The 16,831-nt window shown below is 46.8% G+C and overlaps 2 protein-coding genes across 4 annotated transcripts in view; both read right to left on the bottom strand.

Annotated features, from left to right (window-relative positions):
- The window catches only part of ppp1r35 (protein phosphatase 1, regulatory subunit 35), a 44,747-nt gene extending 32,474 nt beyond the window's left edge, over positions 1 to 12,273 (bottom strand). For both annotated transcript variants that reach the window (XM_043683583.2, XM_043683586.2), the window contains exon 1: positions 12,062 to 12,273. The gene's annotated coding sequence lies outside the window, so the exon portion shown is untranslated. The remainder of the gene's footprint in view (positions 1 to 12,061) is intronic.
- A 1,767-nt stretch (positions 12,274 to 14,040) lies between these two features.
- The window catches only part of LOC122544399 (polyamine-transporting ATPase 13A3-like), a 67,486-nt gene continuing 64,695 nt past the window's right edge, over positions 14,041 to 16,831 (bottom strand). For both annotated transcript variants that reach the window (XM_087982907.1, XM_087982908.1), the window contains exon 33: positions 14,041 to 15,805. In XM_087982907.1, the coding sequence (XP_087839033.1) occupies positions 15,593 to 15,805 (213 nt within the window). In that variant the 3' untranslated portion in view covers positions 14,041 to 15,592. The remainder of the gene's footprint in view (positions 15,806 to 16,831) is intronic.

Below are 16,831 nucleotides of genomic sequence, written 5' to 3'. Positions count from 1 at the left end.
TGCCAGCATGGGAAGAGGAACAGGTCGATAAAGCTTCTACTTACAGTCCTTCCTTCCTCAAAACCTGCCCACACTGAGAGATATTAATAATAGACGATAGACAGTTTACCATCTCTTTACTCTCAAACGATTTCTGTGGGAGGTGGAGTAGATGGTAGAACATTGAGGCTTGAAGTTGGTGGAAGCGAGAGAAATGGCATCTAAACAGAAACCAGAGAGGTGATCTTATTGAAACAAATAGGATATCGGTCCTGTTTGACATCATGGATCCTGACAGTATGTTTTTTTCCCTTTTGTGAGAGACTTGGAGACACAATTTAAAACTAAGGTCAAGTACTCAGACTTTTAAGGCAGAAATGAGAATTTTATTTGTCACAGAGGATAGACCAGATCTAAACGTTGAAGTTCTGAATTGGAGAAAGGCCAATTTTGACGGTATTAGGCAAGAACTTTCGAAAACTGATTGGAGGCAGATGTTCGCAGGTAAAGGGATGGCTGGAAAATGGGAAGCCTTCAGAAGTGAGATGAGATAACAAGAATCCAGAGAAAGTATATTCCTGTTAGGGTGAAAGGGAAGGCTGGTAGGTATAGGGAATGCTGGATGACTAAAGAAATTGAGGTATTGGTTAAGGAAAAGAAGGAAGCATATGTCAGGTATAGACAAGATAGATCGAGTGAATCCTTAGAAGAGTATAAAGGAAGTAGGAGTATACTTAAGAGGTAAATCAGGAGGACATGAGATAGCTTTGGCAAATACAATTAAGGAGAATCCAAAGGGTTTTTACAAATATATTAAGGACAAAAGGGTAACTAGGGAGAGAATAGGGCCCCTCAAAGACCAGCAAGGCGGCCTTTGTGTGGAGCCACAGAAAATGGGGGAGATACTAAATGAATATTTTGCATCAGTATTTACTGTGGAAAAGGATATGAAAGATATAGACTGTAGGGAAATAGATGGTGACATCTTGAAAAATGTCCAGATTACAGAGGAGGAAGTGCTGGATGTCTTGAAACGGGTAAAGGTGGATAAATCCCGAAGATCTGATCAGGTGTACCCAAGAACTCTGTGGGAAGCTAGGGAAGTGATTGCTCGGCCCCTTGCTGAGATATTTGTATCATCGATAGTCACAGGTGAGGTGCCGGAAGACTGGAGGTTGGCAAACGTGGTGCCATTGTTTAAGAAGGGCAGTAAAGACAAGCCAGGGAACTATAGACCGATGAGCCTGACCTCAGTGATGGGCAAGTTGTTGGAGGGAATCCTGTGGGACAGGATGTACATGTATTTGGAAAGGCAAGGACTGATTAGAGATAGTCAACATGGCTTTGTGTGTGGGAAATCATGTATCACAAACTTGATTGAGTTTTTTGAAGAAGTAACAAAGAGGATTGATGAGGGCAGAGCAGTAGATGTGATCTATATGGACTTCAGTAAGGCGTTCGACAAGGGAGACTGATTAGCAAGGTTAGATCTCAGGGAATACAGGGAGAACTAGCCATTTGGATACATAACTGGCTCAAAGGTAGAAGGCAGAGGGTGGTGGTGGAGGGTTGTTTTTCAGACTGGAGGCCTGTGACCAGTGCAGTACCACAAGGATCGGTGCTGGGCCCTCTACTTTTTGTCATTTACATAAATGATTTGGATACGAGCATAAGAGGTACAGTTAGTAAGTTTTCAGATGACACCAAAATTGGAGGTGTAGTGGACAGCGAAGAGGGTTACCACAGATTACAACAGGATCTGGACCAGATGGGTCAATGGGCTGAGAAGTGGCAGATGGAGTTTAATTCAGATAAATGCAAGGTGCTGCATTTTGGGAAAGCAAATCTTAGCAGGACTTATACACTTAATGGTAAGGTCCTAAGAAGTGTTGCTGAACAAAGAGACCTTGGAGTGCAGGTTCATAGCTCCTTGAAAGTGGAGTCGCAAGTAGATAGGATAGTGAAGAAGGCGTTTGGTACGCTTTCCTTTATTGGTCAGAGTATTGAGTACAGGAGTTGGGAGGTCATTTTGCGGATGGAGAGGACATTGGTTAGGCCACTGTTGGAATATTGCGTGCAATTCTGGTCTCCTTCGTATCGGAAAGATGTTGTTAAACTTAAAAGGGTTCAGAAAAGATTTACAAGGATGTTGCCAGGATTGGAGGATTTGAGCTACAGGGAGAGGCTGAACAGACTGGGGCTGTTTTCCCTGGAGCGTCGGAGGCTGAGCGGTGACCTTATAGAGGTTTACAAAACTTTGAGGGGCATAGATAGGATAAATAAATAAATTCTTTTCCTTGGGGTTGGGGAGTCCAGAGCTACAGGGCATAGGTTTAGGGTGAGAGGGGAAAGATATAAAAGAGACCTAAGGGGCAACTTTTTCATGCAGAGGGTGGTACGTGTATGGAATGAGCTGCCAGAGGTGGAGGCTGGTACAATTGCAACACTTAAAAGGCATTTGGATGGGTATATGAATAGGAAGAGTTTGGAGGGATATGGCCGGGTGCTGGCTGGTGGGACTACATTGGGTTGGGATATCTAGTCGGCATGGATGTGTTGGACCGAAGGATCTGTTTCCATGCTGTACATCTCTATGACTCTATTTGTATGTGGAATTCTCTTTTGCACGGCAACCTATTGAACATTTTAATACAGGTTCTTAATTAAACAAGGGAGTCTAAGATTGAAGCTGGTGGATGGGGAAGTACAGTTGGGTTCATAGTAAGATCAGACATCTGGGCAGCACAGTGGTTAACACTATTGCCTCATAGGGCTAGGGACTTAGGTTCAAGTCCACCCTCAGGGCTGAATAGCCTGCTTCCATACTGTAGGGATTCTATAACCTCACTGAATGACGATGACATAAGCTTGAGGGGCTGAATGGCCCACTCCTAATTTGTACGTTTGTACATGTAAGAAGACGATCACCCATTTAATGCGTTACTTAAATTAATATCATGAGACATGCTACTAACTGACCATTCTTTGTGATGTTCGATGGGACCGGTGGAGAGCCACCACTAAGACTCTCAAAAACACAAACTGAGCAACACTCTACACAGTGCCAATCACAGATGACCTACTGACAACTCCGTGTCCTTCACCTCCAAGGATCCCAGCCTCCCCACCCCACCCCCTTGCAGATGCCTCTGGTGGAAACAGGTACGTCCAAAAAGCACCCGGGTCTTAGTGAACTGAACAAGGAAGTATAAATTAGAGGAGTTGACTTCCAAGTCAAATAAAATTTGCAAAGAGAAGTACTGAGAAGGGAAAAAAGGCAAGATAATAGAAACAAAAGAGATGATACTTTTTTTTCCAAATTTTAAGTAAAAATTTTTACTTAATATTTTCCAACAATCACTAAAAGCTGAAAGAATGACACTTTAATTGCAACTGTGAATGCTCAATGTTAAGATAGGTTGATGGGCAGCTATTACCACTTGCTATGGCATTAGGGCTTACCTTATAGAGGTTTATAAAATCATGAGGGGGCATGGATAAAGGGAACAGCCACGGTCTTTATCTTAGGGAGGGGGGAGTCCAAAACTAGAAGGCATAGGGTTAAGGTGAGAGGGAAAAGATTTAAAAGGGAACTGAGATGTAACTTTCTCATGCAGAGGGTGGTGCGTGTATAGATTGAGCTGCCAGAGAAAGTGGTGGAGGCTAGTACATTTTAAAAGGCATCTGGATGGGCACATGGATAGAAAGGGTTTAGAGAGATATGGGCCAAATGCTGGCAAATGGGAGTAGGTCAGATTGGGATGTCCGATCAGCACAGATGAGTTGGACTGAAGCGTCTATTTCCATGCTATATGACTCTATGACATTACCTAAATGGAGAAAACTTCAGCTTCTTTGGTGGGTTTAGTTTGTATTGAACTGTGCAAGTCCAGGAATTAAATACCACTTGAAATAAGTATTCATAGAGCCCCTACATTGTGGCCCAAAAGTCCACACTGACCCTCCGAAAAGTAACCCACCCAGACCCATTCCCCTACCACTCTACATTTACCACTGACCAATGCATCTAACGTACACCCTGAACACTATGGGTAATTTAGCATGGCCAATTCACCTGACCTGCACATCTTTGGATTGTGGGAGGAAACCGGAGCACCTGGAGGAAGTCTACACAGACACAGGGAGAATGTGCAAACTCCACACAGATAGTCGCCCAAGGTTGGAATTGAACTCAGATCTCTGGCCCTGTGAGGCAGCAGTGCTAACCACTGAGCCACCGTGCTGCCCAAAATGGTGATAAGCAGCTGTTTTCAACAAGATATCATTTTTGTGAAGCTGCTGTTGGAGTATGCATCTCAGATAGCAACTTTTGCATTTTTGCATCTTTGTTCCTCAACTAAGTACCATACATTGATAGCCATAGCCTGGCTATTGGCTAATAAATTCAGGAATCCGGGTGACTTAAAAAAAACTCAACTTCACTCAAAAAGCCATGGAGGGTGGGAAATTTGGTCACAGATTAGCTACTGGAGGACGACAGTCAGGTTCAGCCTCCTGAGCTGTAGAGAGGGAAGTCAGCAAAGCCTCCTGCACCCAATCACCACCCAAGGGACTCTCATACGTGCATCAGGATTGGGCGTTGGCTGCGATGCTCTACACAGTGCATTATTCTGTTAACACTCTCTATCTATGCTTGCACAGTGCACTGGGAATCTAAGAAACAGGAGCGTGAGTAGTTCATATCAGTCCCCATCATTAAGATCATCGCTGATAGAAAAACAGAAAATGCTGGAGAAATTCAGCAGGCTGGAAACTCTGTGGGGCAAGGAACAGAGCTAATGTCGAGTCCAAAAACTCTTCTTCAGAGCATGACTAGTGTCTGACCTTAACTTGATTTGCACTCTAATCCCATGTCAGAAAATCTACCAATCCCAGTCTGCAATAGATGCAAAGATTGAGCACTACGACTCTCTGGGGTTGGGAATTCCAAAGAGCTTTATGAGAAATGTTCCATCGATGAGAAAGTTCACAAAGATGAATCGTTGAAGTTGAGGCTGCTTGCCTTAGACTGGATAAGGCCCGGAGGGGATTTGATTGCAGCTTTTAAAATCATGAAGGGGTAGTTAGGGAGAAACTATCCCTGCTCATAAACTGATCAAGAACAAGAGGGAACTGGTTGGAAGTGATCTGCACATGTAGTACCTGTGATGTGAGACAACATATTGTCATCCGTGAGTAGTTGGAGACCAGGATGCAGTGTCTGAAAGTGTGGAGGGAGCATGTTCAATCAAGGAATTTAAGAAGGAATTGGATAATTATTTAAATAGATACAATGTGCAAGGATATGGGGAAAAGAAGGAAGAATGGCACTATATCACAATGCATATTCAAAGAGCCAGTGTGAATATGATGGGCCAAATGGCTTCCTTTTGTACTATAATAATTCAGTGAATTACATTAATTAGCAAAATAATCAGCGTGAGAAGAAAGGAGAATTGTTATTTAGATATAGCAAGTGGTTGAGAGCTAGAACTAAATTTAATAAGAACTTCCAAAAGGGGATAAATAAATGGAAAGGTTGTACAGGGCTGTAAGTAAACAGCAAAGTAGCACAGTTCCATGTGGTGTGTAACTATATGGAAATGTCTTTGAAGGAGCCAGCACAGACTAGATGGGCCAAATGGCTTCCTCCTGCATTGCCTATTTCTCAACAGATGCGGCTCTGGCAGTTTCTAAAAATGCAACACCCAGTTTTGATTCCTGCCAGATTGAGAGTCACAGCTTCACTCCTTTATTTCCCCAAGAGGAGATTAAATAATGTTTTTGTTTGCACTTAGGTCTTTATCACAAAGAAATAAAGTTTAAACACATGAAGAAAAGGAGCAGCACAATATCAGAGCACAGGCTGTGGCTCCAAAGCAGAAAAGAAGCCCATTATCCCCTCAAAACAGCCCTCAGTCAAAAACCCAGGCTATGGTTTCTAAATGTCTCCCTCCCCGGATTTGAATTTAAATCACAAAATGGCAATAGCAGTGACAGAGACCATTTAGCCCAATGAGTCTGTGCTGGCTCTGAGACAGGAGCTCAGTTAATCCCGCTCCCCTGCAAGTTACTTGTTACCCTGCAAATATTTTTCCTTCAGGCAATGATCCAATTCTCTCTTTAAAAGCCTCAACTGAATCTGCCTCCACCACAATATCTAACTACTAACTACTTGCCATGTGAAAATGTTTCTCCTCAAGACTCCAACGTTTCTTTCACCAATCACCTGAAATCTTTCCTACAATAGGAACAGTTTTCACACAGCTCAGAAACCTCATGATTTTGAACATGTCGCTGAAATTTCCTCTCAACCTTCTGTTTTCTCAGGTGAACAACCCTAGCTTCTCTAAACTAGCCACAGAGCTAAAATCCCTAATCCCCAGAACCGTTCTCATTTATCTTTTCTGCATCTATCTTTCCAGAAAGAACAATGGGTTAGATTTGGGATCCTTAAGAGGAAGGGGGAGCAGCCCTAAGTCGTGGTCCACATAGGCACCAACGACATAGGTAGGAAGAGAGATGGGGATTTAAGGCAGAAATTCAGGGAGCTAGGATGGAAGCTTACAGCTAGGACGAACAGAGTTGTTGTCTCTGGTTTGTTGCCCGTGCCATGTGCTAGTGAGGCAAGGAATAGGGAGAGAGAGGAGTTGAACATGTGTCTACAGGGATGGTGCAGGAGGGAGGGTTTTGGATTCTTGGATAATTGGGGCTCTTTCTGGGGTAGGTGGGACCTCTACAAGCAGGATGGTCTTCATCTGAACCAGAGGGGTACCGATATCCTGGGGGTGAAATTCGCTAAGGCTATTGGGGTGGGTTTAAACTAATCCAGCAGGGGGATGGGAACCAAAATTGTAGTTTGAGTATAGAAAAGGTTGAGAGTAGGGACGTCCGAAATCAAGTTTCAGGGACGCAAGATGGCACTGGCAAGCAAGAGGTTGGTTTGAAGTGTGTCTACTTCGACGCCAGGAGCATCCGGAATAAGGTGGGTGAACTTGCAGCATGGGTTGGTACCTGGGACTTCGATGTTGTGGCCATTTCGGAGACATGGATAGAGCAGGGACAGGAATGGTTGTTGCAGGTTCCAGGATTTAGATGTTTCAGTAAGAACAGAGAAGATGGTAAAAGAGGGGGAGGTGTGGCATTGTTGGTCAAGGACAGTATTACAGTTGCAGAAAGGATGTTTGGGGACTTGTCAACTGAGGTAGTATGAGCTGAGGTTAGAAATAGGAAAGGAGAGGTCACTCTGTTGGGAGTTTTCTATAGGCCTCCAAATAGTTCCAGAGATGTAGAGGAAAGGATAGCAAAGATGATTCTCGATAGGAGTGAGAGAGACAGGGTAGTTGTCATGGGGGACTTCAACTTTCCAAATATTGACTGGGAACACTATAGTACGAGTACTATCAATGGATCAGTTTTTGTCCAGTGCGAGCAGGAGGGCTTCCTGACACAGTATGTAGACAGGCCAACAAGGGGCAAAGCCACATTAGATTTAGTACTGGGTAATGAGCCCGGCCAGGTGTTAGACTTTAGTGAGCAGTTTGGTGATAGCAATCACAATTCTGTTATTTTTACTTTAGTGATAGAAAGGGATAGGTGTATACCACTGGGCAAGAGTTACAGCTGGGGGAAAGGCAATTACGATGCGATTAGGCAAGATTTAGGAAGCATAGGATGGGGAAGGAAACTGCAGGGGATGGGCAATTAGAAATGTGGAGCTTATTCAAGGAAAAGCTCCTGTGTGTCCTAGATAAGAATGTACCTATCAGGCAGTGAGGAAGCTGTAGAGCGTGGGAGCCGTGGTTTACGAAGGAAGTGGAATCTCTGGTCAAGAGGAAGAAGAAGGCTTATGTTAGGATGAGATGTGAAGGCTCAGTTAGGGCACTTGAGGGTTACAAGGTAGCCAGGAAAGACCTAAAGAGAGAGCTCAGAAGAGCCAGGAGGAGACATGAGAAGTTGTTGGTGAATAGGATCAGGGTAAACCCTAAAGCTTTCTATAGGTATTTAAGGAATAAAAGAATGATGAGAGTAAGATTAGGGCCAATCAAGGATAGTAGTGGGAAGTTGTGTGTGGAGTCAGAGGAGATAGGGGAAGCACTTAATGAATATTTTTCGACAGTATTCACTCTAGAAAACGACAATGTTGTCAAGGAGAATACTGAGATACAGGATACTAGACTGGGTGTGATTAAGGTTCACAAGGAAGAGGTATTAAAAATCCTGCAGAGTGTGAAAATAGATAAATACCCTGGGCCGGATGGGATTTATCCTAGGATCCTCTGGGAAGCCAGGGAGGAGATTGCCAAGCCTTTGGCATTGATCTTTAAATTGTCATTGTCTGCAGGAATAGTGCCAGAAGATGAAGGATAGCAAATGTGGTTCCCCTGTTCAAGAAGGGGAGGAGAGACAACCCTGGTAATTATAGACCAGTGAGCCTTACTTCAGTTGTTGGTAAAGTGTTGGAAAAGGTTATAAGAGATAAGATTTATAATCGTCTAGAAAAGAATAATTTGATTAGGGATAGTCAGTACGGTTTTGTGAAGGGTAGGTCATACCTCACAAACCTTATTGAGTTCTTTGAGAAGGTGACCAAACAGGTAGATGAGTGTAAACCGGTTGATATGGTGTATATAGATTTCAGCAAGGCGTTCGATAAGGTTCCCCACAGTAGGCTATTGTACAAAATGTGGAGGAATGGGATTGTGGGAGATATAGCAGTTTGGATCAGTAATTGGCTTGCTGAAAGAAGACAGAGGGTGGTGGTTGATGGGAAATGTTCATCCTGAAGTCCAGTTACTAGTGGTGTACCGCAAGGGTCGGTGTTGGTTCCACTGCTGTTCGTCATTTTTATAAATGACCTGGATGAGGGCGTAGAAGGGTGGGTTAGTAAATTTGCAAATGACACTAAGGTCGGTGGAGTTGTGGATAGTGACGAAGGATGTTGTAGGTTACAGAAAGACATAGATAAGCTGCAGAGCTGGGCTGAGAGGTGGAAAATGGAGTTTAATGCAGAAAAGTGTGAGGTGATTCACTTTGGTCGGAGTAACCGGAATGCAAAGTACTGGGCTAATGGTAAGATTCTTGGTAGTGTAGATGAGCAGAGAGATCTCGGTGTCCAGGTACACAGATCCTTGAAAGTTGCCACCCAGGTTGACAGGGCTGTTAAGAAGGCATACAGTGTTTTAGCTTTTATTAATAGAGGGATCGAGTTCCGGAACCATGAGGTTATGCTACAGCTGTACAAAACTCTGTGGAAGGATGTGGAAGCTTTGGAAAGGGTGCAGAAGTGATTTACTAGGAGGCTGCCTGGCATGGAGGGAAGGCTGAGGTACTTAAGGCTGTTTTCGTTAGAGAGAAGAAGGTTGAGAGGTGACTTAATACAGACATTTAAGATAATCAGAGGGTTAGATAGGGTGGACAGGGAGAGCCTTTTTCCAAGTATGGTGACGGCAAATACGAGGGGACATAGCTTTAAACTGAGGGGTGATAGATATAGGACAGATGTCAGAGGTAGTTTCTTTACTCAGAGAGTAGTAAAGGTATGGAATGCTTTGCCTTCAACGGTAGTAGATTTGCCAACTTTAAGTACGTTTAAGTCGTCATTGGACAAGCATTTGGACGTAGTTAGATGGGCTTCAGATTGGTATGACAGGTCGGCGCAACATCGAGGGCCGAAGGGCCTGTACTGCACTGTAATGTTCTATTCCCTACAGTGGGGAAACAGGCCATTTGTCCCAACAAGTCCACACCGACCCTCTGAAGAGTAACCCACCCAGATACATTTCCCTCTGACAAATGCACCTAACACTATGGGCAATTTAGCATGGAAAATCCACCTGACCTGCATATCTTTGGACAGTGGGAGGAAACCCGGGCACCCGGAGGAAACCCAGATGGATAGGACAAGAATGTGCCAACTTCACACAGACAGTCGCCCAAGGCTGGAAGCAAACCTGGGTCCCTGGTGCTGAGAGGCTGCAGTGCTAACCACTGAGCCATTGTGCCAAATAAGAGAAAGGTCTGGCCCCCAAGATACCTAGACGATTGCCCACCTTCCACTGTCCTTCCGATAATGTTATGACATCTTCCTATCTCCACTCAAAAAGGATACAGTGCCTCAGTGTCATGTCTCATCTGAAAGTCAGCACCTGTGACTTGACAACACCCAGTCATACCACTGGAGTCATCGGAGGGTTTATTTTCTTGCATTGGGGTGCATCTGACTCATATGTGAGGCTGAAGCTAAGGCTGACCACACCTCTACCACCATCACCTCTTCAGATCCCACAACTCCCCTCCATCTCCCATTTCCCAACACCTCCCTCCACCACTTGCCTATCACATCTCCCCACCACACCCCATACATTCCCATCAACCTCCCTGTTACTCACCCTATACATCGCCCTGGCATTCCTCCCATACCTTCCCATCAACCTCCCTGCCACCTCCCCTACATTGGACATTCAACCTCGTTGCTACCATCCTATCACCTCCCTGCTGCTGCACCCCCCATATCTCCTTAAGACACCATCCCTCAAGCCACTCGCCTCCCAACCACAGACATACCTTCTCCATCCAGCCTCCACCCTCCCTTTGCCTGGGTGTTCAATGTCCACTACAATGCACATCCATTACAACACTCAAGCCAACATCAAGAGAAGCTTTCCCTTCCTCTGGGGGAGCAGGGGAACTCAACAAACTCCATTTACACTTCTTGTTGCTGTGGAAAGGCTGCCAAAGACCCCTCTTTCCTATCTCTTCCGTCAGGCAGAAGATACAGAAGCTCGAACACACTCACCAACAGGTTCAAGAGCAGCTTCTTCCCTGTCGTGATTAGACTGCTTAATGGACTCTTGTTTTTCAAATAATGTTGATCATGTTAACATTGATTTTCCTTTGCAGACTAGGAGCAGGGAAGTGGGACTAACTTTATTTGGAATTATGGTTGGCATGGACTGGTTAGACCGAAGGGTATGTTTCCATGCTGTATGACTGAATTAGCTCCTGTGCAATGTAAACTGTATGCCTTGCTGTGTCTAAGCACCCTCTGATCTGTATGTCCTTGTTTGCTGTGATCTGCCTGTACTGCTTGCAAAACAAAGCTTTTCACTGTACTTAGGTTCTGAGGAAGGGTCACCGGACCCAAAACATTAACTCTGATTTCCTTTCACAGATGCTGCCAGACTTGCTGAGCTTTTCCAGTAACTTCAGTTTTTGTTTCTGATTTACAGCATCTGCAATTTTTTTCAATTTTCACTGTACTTTGGTACAGATGACAACAATAAATCAAATCTAACATCTAGAGAAAAAAGGTTTGCTCTCACATAGAAATAGACCCTTCGGTCCAACTCATTCATGCCGACCTGATAGCCCAACCCAATCTAGTCCCACCTGCCAGCACCCTTCCTATTCTTATTAGGGTGGCACGGTGGCTCAGTGGTTAGCACTGCTGTCTCACAGCACCAGCATCCCAGGTTCGATTCCGGACTTGGATCACTGTCTGTGTGGAGTTTGCACATTCCCCCTGTGTCTGCGTGGATTTCCTCCAGGTACTCCAGTTTCCTCCCACAGTCCAAAGGTGTGCAGGTTACGGTGAACTGGCCATGCTAAATTGCCCATAGTCTTAGGTGCATTAGTCAGAGGGAAATGGGTCTGGGTGGGTTACTCTTGGGTGCGGACTGGTTGGGCCGAGGGGCCTGTTTCCACACTGTATGGAACCTAATCTTATCCCCATCCAGACGCCTTTTAAATGCTGCAACTGTACCGGCCTCCACCACTTCCTCCGGCAGCTCATTCCATACACGCGCCACCCTCTGCGTGAAGAAGATGCCTCTCGGGTCCCTTTTCAATCATTCCCTTCTCACCTTATCTATGCCCCTCATGATTTTATAAACCTCTTTTGAGTCAGCCCCCTGCTCCGGTGGGGGGGGGGGGGGGGGGAACCAAATCACCCCCAGGGAATGTTGTCCTCCCTCCTCATTGCACCCAGAAATTGGACAGACATTCCTGTTAAGACCACACCAGTGTTTTATAAAAAGGTACACACTGTATTTGTATTCCTCCTCCTCTCTTTCTCATTTACCTCAATCTGTCGCCATCATGTCTCTTGCCCCTGACCTTTGACCCGGCTGCCGGTTGACAACTTCTTGTCACTTTCGACGGCGGGATCGCGTCCAAATCGTCAAGACACTATAATGTTGGGAATGCAGTCGTGGGGTTTAGTCTTTCCCTCTCTCCGTTTAATTTTTTTAAAACCCTTTTAGTAACCGTCGCCCCGGCAACGGCGGGCGGCCAACCGTCGCCTGGGATGCAACGTTGCGGAAGAGGGCGGGGCTCCAACATAGTCGACGTCACTCAGTCCGCGCGGCGGGGGAAGAGGCGGCGGGATCTGCGGACGAATGACAGCAGTAACGCCGAATCGGCATGGGGAAAGGGGCGGGGCTTGGGTATGACCGACAGCGGTGACGACCAATCCGTGATGGGAGGGGTTGTGCGACCCGTGCTTGACACCCACAATGACCGGAAAGGGTGAAACTCACAATGGGCGCGCAGAATGATGGATAGTGGCGTCGACCAATCGGCGCGGGAAAGGAGGTGGGGTTTGCGTATGATGGACAGCGACGATTACCATTCCGAGGACGGCACCCTGATGACGGGTAAGGGAAACAACCAATCGGCGTAGAGAATGGGCAGAGTCTATGCCCTCCACCTGCATGTGGCCACTTGAGTTGGCAATGCAAACACAAGGCAATATCGCGTTATAAGAGAACCGCGTAATACCAGCACCATTTAAAACTAAGAGGGCTGGAATTGCATTTATAACCAATACTCGCTTTAAAAAGCGTCCCCAATCTGTCAAACGTGTTATAGCGAATTGGTGTTAAGGAAATGCACGTTATAGCAGAATGACCTGTACAGTATCACCATGTGTTCAGTCACTGGGTCACAATCTTGGAAACCCCCTTCCCAAAAGCAGCATATGTGTGTCCCTGCATCTCATGGACTGCAGCAGTTTAAGGTAGCAGCTCACCACTGCCTTATCCAAGGGCCATTGGAGATAGGTCGAGATTTGCCCAAAACGTTGATTTTCCTGCGCCTCAGATGCTGCGTGACCTGCTGTGCTTTTCCAGCACCGCTCTAATCTAAACTCTGATCCCCAGCATCTGCAGTCCTCACTGTTGCCCTGATGGGATGGGTTGGCATGGCCTGGCCATCCTCACATCCCGTGACAGGATAAAAGCAATGTCCGCTGACTGCATTTTGCTGGCGACTAATCCTCTTCATCATGGCTTTGCGAGCTGAGCGCTGCAGATGGTGGTGACTTTTGACTAGACGCTGTGCAGTTAGTTTGCTGTTAATCCCTCAACTGCCTCCCAATCAGAAATTCAAATAGTTCCTCATTCCTGACTGAGGAAAAGCTAAATAGAAACAGGCCATTCAGCCTATTGATTCTGCCTCACCGATCATGGGCTGATCGAACATTCAAATGCCTTTTGTGCACTCCCCCATCACATCAACGAAAGAGGCCAGCCCTTCTCCCAACTTGCCAACAGCCGATATAGTCCATTCTTCGAAGGACACGAAACAGAGAGACAGGTAGGTAGAGAAACACAGGCTGTAAAAATTCAGGCTGGAGATGTCAAATTAGAGCGAAGCGTGCACTACTGGTCTCCTCGTCCGCCATCACACACTGAAGCTGGCCCATTAGGTTGTTATCACCCTGCACCCATTCCTCCTACAGGAAGCAGTTTGACTTTTGACCACATTCGAGTGAAGTTGACACAGCGAGAGTCAGCTGGACCATTCGATGACACCCACCCGCTTACAGTGCCATCATTTCACCCTTCCCACTGATTAGAACTTCACACTGCAGTCATGGAGGCCATTGGGCTGGTCAGATTCCAACTGCCCCTCTGCAAAGAGAGCAATTCATCATCTCACTTGGTACTTCATCTAACCACTCCCACCCCACCAACTCCAAACAAGACACCACTGGAGAACACAGTCACATCAGACAGCCATTCAGTCCCTCCTGGTTATTCTGACTACGGGACACAAATGGACAAATTTAAGTTCATTATTTTTATTGTGAATTTATATTAATTAAAATATTCAATAGCAAAGCCTCTTTAATATATTTTTATCCCCAATTAGAAGGTGCTGGCTTTTCAATGGTCTGAACTGCGAGACCAGTAGACCGCTCTCAGAGCAGGACCTGTGCGGTGAATAATTTAAAAAGAACCCCAACCCCACTTCCCCCAAAACACTGCACTTGTGGCAATAAATAATTTATGGATGTATCCCTCATTTGTTGTGCAATTGAAGAGTTCTCTCATGAGAGTTGATTGTGTGGCCCCAAGTTTCAATCAGACTCTAACACTCATCCCATAACGTCTCACCCAGTAACTACATCTACATGTAACCCCACCACACCCCATCCCCAAAACTCAGGATGACTTTTCATTGTTGCTTCAGCCTTACCCCTCCTCAGGTACCCATCCACTGGTACAATTGCTGAACTGGGGGGTCAGGGAGAGAAGAGCTGAAACAGAACAAATATGTAACCCAGGTTGCAATCTGGGGTGTGTGGGGAGTGTGCAAGTGATGGTGGAAGGGGGGGAACAGGACAACTGGGGGGTTGGGGCGTGTGAGAAGAGAGAGAGAATGAGGGTGTAGGGGAGTGGGGTTGAAGAGTGCAAGAGAGGGAGAGTGACAGGGAACCCAAGGGTGTTGAGGAAGTGAGGACAGACATCAAGTAAGAGAGACAGACAGACAGACACAGAGAGTCAGAGAGACACAGAGAAAATTAAACGTGCTCTTCCTTCCAACAAAACATATCTGGCCTTGTAAGAACTTGGTAGCTGAACATGACAGCCTGGTTAAAGTGGGGGGTGGGGAACCTGAGTGAGATGGGGAATTGTGTCTGAAGCCACGACAGTACCGCTTGAACCTCATGAAGACAGCAACCATTTCCCTCTTGGAATTAATGTTACATTTCTCCATGTGCTTTGACGTTTCTTCACGCCTGAACAGAAAAGGGGCATTGAAATTGGGCCGCTTTCGAAAGTTAAAGCAAACATTAGAGCAAATGACGAAGTCCCTTTGTGATTTCCATTTGTTTCTTAGAGTCACGGCGGGGGCGGGGTTTCGACAGGGGCAAGGCAGACGTTCGGCACAACACAGCTTCTCTCTGGCAACTGCCCCAAAACACACAGGGGCTGCTGAATGGATCAGGTGCGTGGTGGTGGGGGAGGTCAGTGTGTGCCAACATCACCACCTCAAATTGCCCAGTTTGTTGTTTGAGGTAGGGCGGGTAGACCATTTTGATGCCAAGGGGTGGTCCCGGTGCCGGGGTGCGGTGGCGGTGGGGAGGGGCTTCAAATCGCTCCCCTGACCACCACCCCCGCACACTTTCGCTGGAATCGCACCTATGGGGTCAGGTATATATGCGTAACCCGGCGTCCGAGACCTCACCCGCATGGAATGTCAGGAACCGGTGCGTGCTCACAGGTGCCGCTCCCCCTCCTGACACCACAGCTGCTGGTTGGCCCCCTCACCACCAACATCAGCCCCAACCACGCGGCCTCAGCCAGTCCGATTCCCCAACGGTTAGTCATAACTGGGTGGCGGTGTTGCCCGGGCTCCAGCCCTGCCCCCCGCCCTCGGCGGCGATGCCCCTCGCCTTGGTGCTCGTCTTGGGTTTGGGCGGCCAGTCGGGATCCACCAATAGCTCCTGGGCCAGCCGCTTGTACTTGGCCTTGGGGAGTTGACCTCGGTGACGGAGGAGCCTCCTCCCATAGCTCAGTGTCGCAGGGTTCACGTCCGCCTGAACAGAGACAAAGACAGACATCCTGAAACGGCATCAACCACGGTCAAGGAACAGCGACACGCTTGAGTATAGCCATTCAGTCCCTCTAGCCTGCTCCAGCATTCATGACAATCTTGGCTGATCTGATCGTGGCCTCAGCTCAAAGACATGTTTAAGGTGACGGGAGGCAAGTTCAAAGGAAATGTGAGGGCAAGCTTTTTGTTTTTAAGACCCAGAGGGTGGAGGATGCCTTGATGCGCTGCCAGGGAATAGTGGTGGAGGCAGTTACGTTAGGGGCGATTAAGGAGCTTTCAGATAAGCACATGAGTCTGCAAGGAATGGAGGGATATGAGGCATGGGCAGGCAGGATGCTGGCACACATCTGACAGATTTTCCTGCACATCCAAACACTTCATCTGCTGCATCCATTGCTCTCGATATGGTCTCGTCTACATTAGGGAGACAGGACACTAACTCACGGAACGTTTCTGGGAACATCTCCGGGACACCCACACCAAACAACCCCACCGCCCTGTGGCTGACCACTTCAACTCCCCCTCCCACTCCACATGCAAGTCGTGGACCTCCTCCACTGCCAAACACAAACCACCCGACGACTGGAGGAAGAACGAGTCATCTTCCGCCTTGGGACCCTCCGATTCCACAGGATCAATGTTGGCTTCACCAGTTGTATCATCTCCCCTCCCCCCACCTCATCCCAGATCCAACCCTCCAACTCGGCACCGCCCTCTTGAACCGTCCTAACTCTCCATCTTCCACCTATCAGCTCCATCCTCTCCTTCCATCTCCCCCTTTCCAGATATCTCACTCACCCTCATATTTATCTCTCAACCCGCCTCTCTCTCCACCACCCCACATTCCTGATGAAGGGCTTATGGTTGAAACATCTACTCTCCTGCTCCTTAGATGCTGCCTGACGCAGTGAGTGACAGAGGGAGAATGCAGTAATCTTGGTGGAACCTAACAAGAATCTACAACAGCAATCTCCGATTAGGTAATGGGAGGAGGAGGAATTCCTTCACT

Source organism: Chiloscyllium plagiosum, unplaced genomic scaffold (assembly GCF_037043375.1).
Source record: "Chiloscyllium plagiosum isolate Xiang-an unplaced genomic scaffold, Cpla_swu_hap1 HiC_scaffold_44, whole genome shotgun sequence".
In the NCBI taxonomy this organism is placed as follows: domain Eukaryota; kingdom Metazoa; phylum Chordata; class Chondrichthyes; order Orectolobiformes; family Hemiscylliidae; genus Chiloscyllium; species Chiloscyllium plagiosum.
Note: the sequence above shows the minus strand (reverse complement) of the source record. Positions and strands in the feature narration are given on the sequence as shown.